Here is a 10,166-nt window from a genome sequence, read left to right as displayed (position 1 = left end):
GACCTAGATCCTCGTGCCCTATATTCTGTGACTGTGATAGCTACAGATTCATCGACTCGATTCGTTATAATACAGCAAAGTTGCTCACTACTTGACTTGACAGCAAGTATCTGGGTGGTCTTACTGTATGTTCCGACACTGTAGCTCGTGGTCTCACGCCAAACGTCTATCTTTTGCCCTTACCTGTGTGGACACGACAGTGGTCCTTCATGTGATGCCGTAGCTTGAAGGCTTTGCCGCAGTATTCGCACTTGAACGGCCGGTCGCCGGTGTGTACGGGCAGGTGCGTGATGAGCGACGTCACGTCCGGGAAGCTCTTCCCACAGAACTTGCACAGCACCACATTGTTGCCCTGGTCGGAGCCGAGCCCACCACCACCGGTAAGCGGATTGCCCCCGCCACCGACGACCGGCCCCAGCCCGAGTCCACCGACCGGCTGGGACGCTAGTACCGCCGCTAGCTCCAGTTCCGCCATCGCTTCCGCCGGATCGAGCATCTGCTCGAGGGTCGGCGGTCCACCGCTGCCCCGATGGTGCCCATAGTGGGGCGACGGTAGCTGCGAGGGCGACGGGGACTGGGCCTGCTGTGCGGCCAGTGCCACCTGCGTCAGCTCGTGCCGCAGCGCCAGATGCGGATGGATCAGGTGCGTCGCCTCGCGGAACTTGAGCGACTCGAGCGAGTGCGACAGGATGTGACGGGTGAGCTTGTTTTGGTTGTGAAACGTCACGCCACAGTACATGCACGTGTGGACGGGGAGACCGGCCGCCGCCGCCGCTGCTGCTGCCACTGACGTCACCGACCCACCAACGCCACCACCACCACTACCACCCTGATGGTGATGGTGGTGATGCTGCTGCTGGTGGTGGTGTTGGTGCGCGTGCGAATGGGGATGGTCCACCGCCGCTAGCAACCCGGGCGGACCTCCTCCACCACCGCCGCCGCCGCCACTTCCCGCACCACCGGACGAGGACACGTTCCCACTGCCGCCGGCGGCACCCGACGACGCCGCGCTCGTGGCGGCGGTCGGTCCAGAACTGTCCTTCCCGCTAACACCACCGCTACCACTGCCTGCCGACCGACGGCCACTAACACTAACACCATCGCCACCGCTCCCGTGAGTGGTTGTGGTGGTACACAGGCCCAAGATGCCACCGCTGCCGACGCCACTGCTGCTGCTGTTCGCGGCGCCGCTCAGCGCACCCATACCGCCGCTACCGGCGCTCACTCCACCACCAACACCAATACCACCAACGCTTCCATGCAGCCCTTCCGACGCTTCCTGTGGGGAAGAACCAAACAAAAATCGGAAATGTCAACTTCTCGTTTTTCGTGTAACAACACTTTAGCGTGTATGTGTGTGTGTGTGTTTGTTTACGGAATCGTAGATCATCTCCCTGTATTTAGATGTGTATGTGTGTGTGTGTGTGTGTTCTTGTGTGTTTTATTTATTGTAATTGAGAGTATTGCTTCATCTGTTAATCTCTAAAATGGCTCGTTTTTAAGCTACAGCTTTTCTCCTAGCTGCTGCTTGATTTTATCATTGTAAAGGAGGGTTTCCAATTCCGTGGTTTTTCTTCGTGATTTTCCCTTTTTCCAAAGCTGAGAATAATCAAACACAGCTTCAGAAGAAAAAAACCAACCCAAACGGGATAGGCTTCTGGTTACGGAGGCTGGGATGAAGGAGGTCTGGCGGGCAAAAGGGAGAGCGAGAGTGAGAGAGAGAGAGAGAGAGAGAGAGAGGAGAAGAAGGAAGGGATAGATTTATGAAAGAAGATCAAGAGGAGCAAACAAAACACCCGTCGATGAAGAAAAACAGGATTCTAAAGCGAAACAAACGAGCGAAACAAAGACCGAAACGGGTGGGCGGTGAGAGAAAACGATTTGTTCTAGAGGAAGAAGAAGAAGAAAAACATTTTGCAAATTGTACTAGCAATGAGGACAATATCATAGCATCAACGCCGATACCGAGAGTGACCGAGTTGTTTAACCCTCAACAACTTTCTTCGACTGAAGAGAACCAAATTGTCAGGGATGAAGTAGTGAAGAGCGGAATACCAACCAAAACACATACACACGCATACACGCACGCAAACCTGGGATGGAGAGTGATCGGAAGAGGGGGTGAGGGTGATCTAAAAAAAAAATGGAGGTGAAAGCCATCACACACGCCTAGCCGGGATTTATGGATGGTTAATGATATGAAACATATTATTTGATAGAGATAAAAGAAGTATAAAAATTGTGCATAAAGATGATATGTGTGTGTGTTTAACCGTTTGTTAGTATGTGTTAATGAGGCTAAAGATGGGTGTGATGATGATGTTGCGTTCAAAATGTATTAATGCAGCTTCCGATCACCTTGATAAGGTTCAGCGAGCAAGCACGAACAAGAATAAGAGAGCGAAGAGGAAGACAGAGAGAGATAGATGGAAAGAGAAAGAGTGGGATAAAGAAATAGATCCTTTTTTTGTGGTGAATGGAAGCAGGTTTTTCAACACTCACACTCACACAGTCAAAAAGGGACATAGAAAGGATGGCAACGGTCTTAGTGAGCTTTACTGATACAGATTCATAGGAGGCGATGCCATCGTCAAACCAGCTGCCAGGGCTCAGCAAGCCAGCTATTAATTCAACAGACCCAAGGCACCTCTTGGAGCTGTACAACCCAAGAACAAGAAGAAGAGGAAAAAGATGATCAAACTAGTTCAAAAGATTTAAAACGTTTCGCTTGCGTCAACAACGACTTTCCAATTGTATTCCTACTCAGAACCGGAGGAAAAAAGGAAAAGGTAATGAAAATTCTCTCCTAAAATTTAAAAAACTAAAAAATTTAAATTAAGACAGATTTTGTAAAATTTACTTAGTAACAAAATCATAAAAGGAGAGAGAGAGAGAGAGAGAGAGAGAGAGAGAGAAAAGGGAGATACATAGAAGAGTGATAGAATAGAAGACAGCCGACACAACGCAGTAGGTAATAGAACTATTTGCAACCAGCTGATGATTCAATGACACACACACACACACACACACGCACACACTATGATCCCCCGCAACGAGGAATAGACTGCACCAGCAAGGACGTTAAGACTACTAGCAGCGATAGAGGGAGAGCGAACGAGAGACCGAACCGTGGGCAGCTAGTATGAGAGGCAAAAGCGTACAACAACCTCCTTCTCCTGCACCGAGACTAAGGAAGCCAACTGAGTAGGAGATAGCGAAAGAGAGAGAAAGAGAGAGAGATAGAAAGAGAGAGAGAGCATGAGCAGAGCCGGTGAACAGGTTTGTATGTGTGTGTGTGTGAGAGCTGATCGCTATCGACGACCATATATCATGTGGACATTCCAATCAAATATAACAAACTGTTTCGAGAATTTAAACTAAAGATGAGGGTGGAGGGGGGTGTTGGGGGGAGGCGCGGAGGGAGGGGGTAGTAGGCAGTAGCGGTTTAGAGGTTAGTTAAAAAGGAATGTAAGTGAATTGTAAGCGAAACACGGCCGTTGTGGATTGTGATGAGTGGCAAAAAGTGGAGGTCGTTTCCATCTCGAGGTTCGTTTGGTTAGCCTTTTTATGCTTTCTATTACACTACTACAAAATAGTTTGTGTGTGTGTTTGTATGTGTTTTTTTGTATGCATGTTTATGTGTGTTTTCATTAGGTTTGGGAGTGTTTAGAGAAATGCTTAGGTTGTGTTACATGTTACTATAAAGTGTTTCTCCTTTTTCCAGTGTGTATGTGTGTTATTGTGTTTATGTTTCTTTTTTTTTTAGCGAGAGATTGACAAGAAGTTGAAATTCGATTTTTGTTTGGTTGCTTTCATCTGGTTTTTTTCATATAGCGTTTTTTTCTTAAATGTTGTTACGCGCTTTCGGTTTCGTTTTTGGATTTTTCTGCAAGCTTTCTTTTGCACTTATTAACTCTATAGTATCGTTCAATTTTGTCGTTTGGATTTCTTTTGTTTTCTTTTTTTGTTTTGCTTGTTTCTTTTCCTTTTCGTAGCACTACTAGCGTACGTTCCAGCTCTATCGTCGTCTTCACAAGGCAGTACACGAGACCGTTTCGTCGTGTTTGAACCTGTTATTGTTTCTGATCGGGGGGGCCGCTTGCTATGAGCTAATTTAGAGCACTGTGTGCTCCGTCACTTGGTGAAGGTAGGGCCGCACAGTGAAGCGTTAGCGGGGTTTGTTTGTTTTTTTTTTTTTGGAGCTGTCGAGCACCGTCGACGGGCTTTGGTGAGCGCGTTATACGTTTGACAGAGTTTGACAGCTTTTTTGTTTGTTGTTTTCTTTGCGTTTCGATTGAAGCCGATTTGGGGGGGTTGTTTTTGAGAGTTCCTGTTTTATATTTATACACATTTTGTTTGTAATGCATTAGAGAGAGAGAGCGAGAGCGGTAAAAAAAAACAATACGTTCTTCCGTGATTGACTGCGTGATTGACTGATTAGTGACCAATTAGGGAATTAGTTTCAACTGTAACACACCAACCGGAAGTTGTGATTTGAACTAGAAAAATGGAAAACAAAACAAAAAGAAAAAAGAAAACACTCTACAACCAAGCAAACATTTTTTTGTTTCTGCACCCATTCCACCGCAATCGTTTTTTATGCGCGAATTTAGCTTTAACTTTTCGTCAGCGCTTCGGATTGCTGTTTCTTTGTTTTTTTGGTGCTTTACTTTGTTTTTTTTTTGTTTAATGTTTACTATCGAGAGTTTAATTTTTTTGCTTCACTTTCAAAAACAAATCAAACAATAATTTTTTTTGCTTTGGTTCAATTTTGTAAAGCTATAAACGAGTAAAGGAAAACAGTTCGAATTATAATACAGAACGAAACCGAAAACAAAAATTAAACGATGGTTTTGATTATTAAAATGAATCTTATATTACAAAAAAAGCATACTATACTGCTTCTGTAACGACAAAATATAATTGTATGTGTTGTTGAATTTTTTTGCTCTCTTTTTCTTCATGATATTGTATGATGCTCCCATGATAGTAATACGCTATCATAGCTTCGCAGTAACTTAATAAAAAAAAACTAAAAAAAAAACATACGAGATATAAACAACCATTTTTAATTGTTTTTGGAGATAATGTTTTGACTTGTTTTTATATAAATAGAGTTTTCCAATGACAATGAAACTCACACAATCAAAAGTAAAAGAGAAGAAGAACAAATTACAAAACAAAAACGCAACAAAGAAAACTGCATATTTAAATATATAGCAACACACACACGTGGGTTCTATATATTTACATATGAAAAAGATTTCTTTTTTTATCGAATTCCGATTTGAAAGTAAAAGAAACATGTGTGAGGACAGCCAATGCGCGCGCGGTTACACCAGTGTGAGAAGGATGTATTATTGAATAAGTTGCGAAAATGCGCCAAACAAAAAGAAAAAACAAAACAAAAATTAATACACATAATACTAAACGAGAGAGAGAGAGAGAGAGACAAAGAGAGAGTAATAGAGCGCGAGAGGGTGAACGTTGAAAACAAATTTTGAGTTTTAAATTTCAAAAAAAAAGTTGAATTTTGGATGTTTAGTTTTTGGTGTTAAATTTTGATTGTATTTTTGTTGAATTTAATTTCATTTTGGAAGTCCGAAAGGTAGTTGTTTTTTTTGGTTTGTTTTTTTTTGGTATCGATAATCTATATATGTATATAGATATATAGAGTAAATATATATTTAGCACAGCCATGTTCAAAAAACGTAGATCAACTTCTTGACAATTAATCATATGAAACTGAAAGCGCAGGAAAGTAAATAATAACGGAAAAGAAAGGGAACTAAAAAAACAGGACAATAAACGGATAAGAATAATAAATTAAAGAAAAAAAAAGAAGAAAAAGGAAAGAAACACAAAACAAATGGTGAATTTGATTGTGATTCTTTGATGCGCGTGTGTAGCACATAATGCACGTGAACACTGACAGTAAAACAACAGAAAACAGCTACAACGGGTGTGGGTGTAAGAACAAAAAAAAAGTCAAACAAACAGAAAAAGAAAACAAAATAAATGCTTTGAAAAGAAAATGGGAATGCGAAGAAGAAGGAGGTGTAAGGAAAGGAGGATATAAATGAAGGATTGTAAAAGAAACACTTGTTGGAATTAGTGTAAATAATGAAACTAAATATCTAACTAATGAAATTAAAGAACAAAACTCACTGAAACTAGCGGTAAGAAAACGGAACAGAAAGGAAAGACAAAAACAGGCTAATGTACAGGCGTTACGAAACGATACAATCACACATGAATTCGATTATGAGCAACAACAACATTTACACATCGAGAAATATGTTAAACCACATCGAGAAGTAAACACAGAGAGAGAAAGAGAGTGAGAGACACAAAGAGAACATGAGTCAACGAGAGCACGAGAGTGTGATTGTGTGTGTGTGTGTGTGAGAGAGATCTATATGTACATACATACATCGAGTAATGAAACACACAAAACAAAACACATCCAAAACAATAACTCATTACACGAACGAACAACCATTCGGCCGGATAGCAAACACGAGACCGCGAGAGGTAAAGGTGAAGTGAGAAGGTCAGTTTCGTTGGCAAAACGTAAGCAAGAGGGAAAATATGGCCATTGCATCCAGCGCGAGATGGAGACGTAAATTATTGGTTGAAAAGCTGTAGAACGGTTTAAGAATTAATGTTAATAATTTATTTTCGGCCAGTATTGTACTATCAAAATTTGCAATGGAGACGCCTGGTCATAGACGAGCGCGAACGACGGTGGAGACGCCTGGTCATAGACGAGCGCGAGCGACGGTGGAGACGCCTGGTCATAGACGAGCGCGAGCGACGGTGGAGACGCCTGGTGTTTTTTGATTTTTTTTGTTTCCAATTTTGATCATCGGAAAGCGACATAAGCTTAACGATTTCAAATTCGACAAAACAAAAAAAACTAGAACAATCAGCAAACACTGGCGATTAGAAATAGCTAGGCGCGTGTTAGAAGGGTAGAAAATATTTTCCCTCACTGTCCTCGCCTTCTTTTTCGATTTGTTCTTTTTTTTTTAGCAGCACGTATGCTTCGTCCCAGCTCAAAAATGCTTTGTTGTCACCGTTGACACCGTTCTTTACGCTTTCCAAAATGACTGCAGCCAACAAAAAAATCCCCGTTTTGAATCAGTTTCCTTTCACCCCCAGTCAATATCTTCCCGTCCAGCCTCACATCAAACATTTCTCCAGCGGCAAAAGCAAAAACCTCCCTCCCTTCCCCCCTTCACCATCCCCACCGCCTCACACACGCCTTTCTCGCCAAACCTAAACGTCATAACACACCATTCATCGTTCGGAATCGTTTGTGTGTGTGTGTGTGTGTATTTTATCGATCCGTCCCGTCTGGTGGTCACGTAATTCGGTCGCCAGCCTCGTTTTGTTGCACAGGGGCTTTTGTGTGTGTGTGTGTGTGCGCATAAACCCCACTACCACACACCGTCAGATTGGGGACGGCAGAATTGAGGGAGGTGAAACAGGACAATGAAGAGGGAAAACAAAACGGAAAAGGACACTCGAATATGAGGTCATATCGGTCGGTTTTAGAGTAGACAAAAACCAGTGCCAACCAAACAAAAAAAAAACAAAAAGAAGCAACTGACTAAACCATCCCCATATCTAGTACAAGAAACAAAATGATGGAGGCTGGGAAGCGAAGAGGGGGGATGAAGAGGGAAGGTGGAAAATGGGGGGGGAATGAACGTGTAGTCTGCTACATCCTGCTTTGGCCACCTGTCACCTAAACTCTTTTATGCCTATCATGCTCATACCAACTCCTCTCCCCTCCCTTTGTACACCCCACGTTTACCCCTAGTATTTGTGTGTGTGTGTGCGTGTCTGTATTGCTACATCGAAACGTGTGGGAAAATGAAAATGTACGACGACTTGCAATCAAAAACCCCGCTACCGGTGGAGGTGAGCTGCAAGTGAGGGGGGAGGTTGCTGGAGCCAGGTGAAAGAAGCCGATTAAAGAATTGTTTGCTTCTACCTCTCTACCTCCACCTCTACCCCTCCCCCCACTACCCCTCCCTCGTTTCCATTCTTCTCCAACAATACACAAGAACATTGGGGTCGTCGCATTTGAAAATGAAATCATCCGAAAACGCAAAAAATGGGATGGGATGGGTCGCGGGTGTAGCCGACTGGATGGGAGGAGGGAGGGGATGTGCCCGAAAGCAAATAGAACTAGAAATTGTAATAATCGAAGCTCGCAGGATACGGCTAAAAGGACGACATTTGTGACGCCAATGTGACGTAGTCGGCCTCGTTGTGCTGCAGAGCGATTGGTGCTTTGTCTGGCGCTGTTATGCGTGCGTGCCTGCGTGTGTGTGTGTGTGTGTTCCATGGCGAGGGAGTCCATTATGTAGGGCAACAAGCGCGTGGGAGAATGCACTCGAAATCGATACACAGGAAGAAGCAGAAACACCCCCCAAAACCCCCTTTCATGGAGAGCGGTGGAGAACATTCGGATTGGAATGTATTATCGATTGTGCTCTGCTCTGCCAAACGCGATTTCCAGATGCTACCACTAAATCTGCACGCGCGCGTGTGTGTGTGTGGGTGAAAGATGGAGCGCGACTTCAAATATATTCATTTCAATTGAAACAAATCGAGTGAAATCATCAATTGTGTTTAGTCGGCGTCGCGCGACTACGCCAATCGATCGATTGACACCACACAACATACCCTCACCCCCCAAGCCAAACCAGGTGGGAGGTTTGCTTTTCCCATCCTCTTTCCATCTCTTCCATCGCCCATCCATCATCCCTAACCTCCAAATTGGTTCCCCATTTTCGACGTCCTATCGGGCGCACCACACTCCACACCTCAATCGTAATCGTTTCGTAATTCTGTTGCGATGTTGCGACTAACTCGAAATGCATGCACACACACAGAATACCTCCGTATGGGTGAGTCACCTACAAAGCGAAAGGGTGTACGGCGTTTTCGCTTAGGGTAGGTTCGGTACGCGATACACTCGCTCCCTGCCCGCTAACCCCTACCTACTCGGTGTTCTTTAGGTGTTGTTGTTGTGGTTTGTGGTTCTTTTTTTCAACCTTCCTTTTGCACGGTTAGGTCGTACGCTAATGTCATTGTCGCGTGTGCGTCATCCCTCACAGTCGTTGAAGTAACGGCACGCGAAGCAAAAAACCCCAATAACATTGAACAGCAATCCACAGTAAGAAGAAAAAAAAAGCAAGCATTTCCAGCATGTGTATCCCGAGCTGTATACTTTTAGGCGCTTACAAAATAAGCGCCTGAATAGCTGCAAAGCTAGACACAAAATGGTTTTCCAAAAAACGATTTGTAGTTGAATAATTTGTTTGTTTCATCGTAACTTACAATAGAAGGAGATAGATTTGTAAAACAAATAAAAACTTTCTTAAGTTTACCAGAAACATCTAAATGTATGCATTTCGCATGACAAACTGCTGCTTTTTCAATTGGCATTTTTTTATCAGAAGAAACTTTTTATAATAGTAGTCGTTGATTAATTAGAAAAAATCAAAATGTTCAATTAACGTCTAAATGTGTTCAAAAAAAGTTTAATTGGCGCCTAAATGTATGTAAACCTAGTAACAAAATTATTTTTTTTGTTAATTGGGCCTTATTTTTGGGCATATTTGTAACGGCAAGTAAAACACTATTTTTTTGTCTTTCAACGTATTACGGAGCTCATTTTTAGGCTTTCCAATTTTCTTCTTTGGGTTTCATGTCAATTTTGTACGCATTTGTACTTCGTCTGCTTAAGCGAGAGTGTACATATGTTTGCTCTTTGTGAATTTTTTTTCTTTTTAATAATCGGTCTGCAAAACATAGGAATCGAAAAGAAGAAGCAGACAGGAGGTGAGTGTTGGTGGCACTACGTTACACGGGAAAGTAAAGCCATGTAATCAGTTACGGTAAACATGACGTTTCCTAAATCTAACAATCGCCGTATAGGAATGGCTATTAACACACAGTGCGAAGGATAAAGCCCGATTGCGTGTGTGTGCTGGTGATGTATGTGAGTATGTGATAATCAAACACGCATACGCGAACACGAGTGCATTAAGTGCATTGGCAAAGCTTACACAGCGCACGACGCAACAGCAAACAAACGTTGCGAGTTAAAATATTTAAAGAATTGCTCCAACGCTTCCGACCGACCC

The 10,166-nt window shown here is 43.2% G+C and overlaps 1 protein-coding gene across 10 annotated transcripts in view; it reads right to left on the bottom strand.

The window, feature by feature from the left end:
• LOC118508670 (serine-rich adhesin for platelets) overlaps positions 1 to 10,166 on the bottom strand; it is a 155,425-nt gene that overhangs the window by 36,939 nt on the left and 108,320 nt on the right. Inside the window, exon 9 of one of the 10 annotated variants that reach the window (XM_036049253.1) lies at positions 184 to 1,279. The exons of the other annotated variants lie outside the window; for them this stretch is intronic. Coding sequence (XP_035905146.1) covers positions 184 to 1,279 — 1,096 coding nt within the window. The remainder of the gene's footprint in view (positions 1 to 183; positions 1,280 to 10,166) is intronic. 10 annotated transcript variants of the gene reach the window in all.

The sequence above is a fragment of the Anopheles stephensi genome, chromosome X, assembly GCF_013141755.1.
Source record: "Anopheles stephensi strain Indian chromosome X, UCI_ANSTEP_V1.0, whole genome shotgun sequence".
In the NCBI taxonomy this organism is placed as follows: domain Eukaryota; kingdom Metazoa; phylum Arthropoda; class Insecta; order Diptera; family Culicidae; genus Anopheles; species Anopheles stephensi.
The sequence above is the reverse complement of the archived record's forward strand: the minus strand, read 5'-3'. Positions and strand labels throughout refer to the sequence as shown.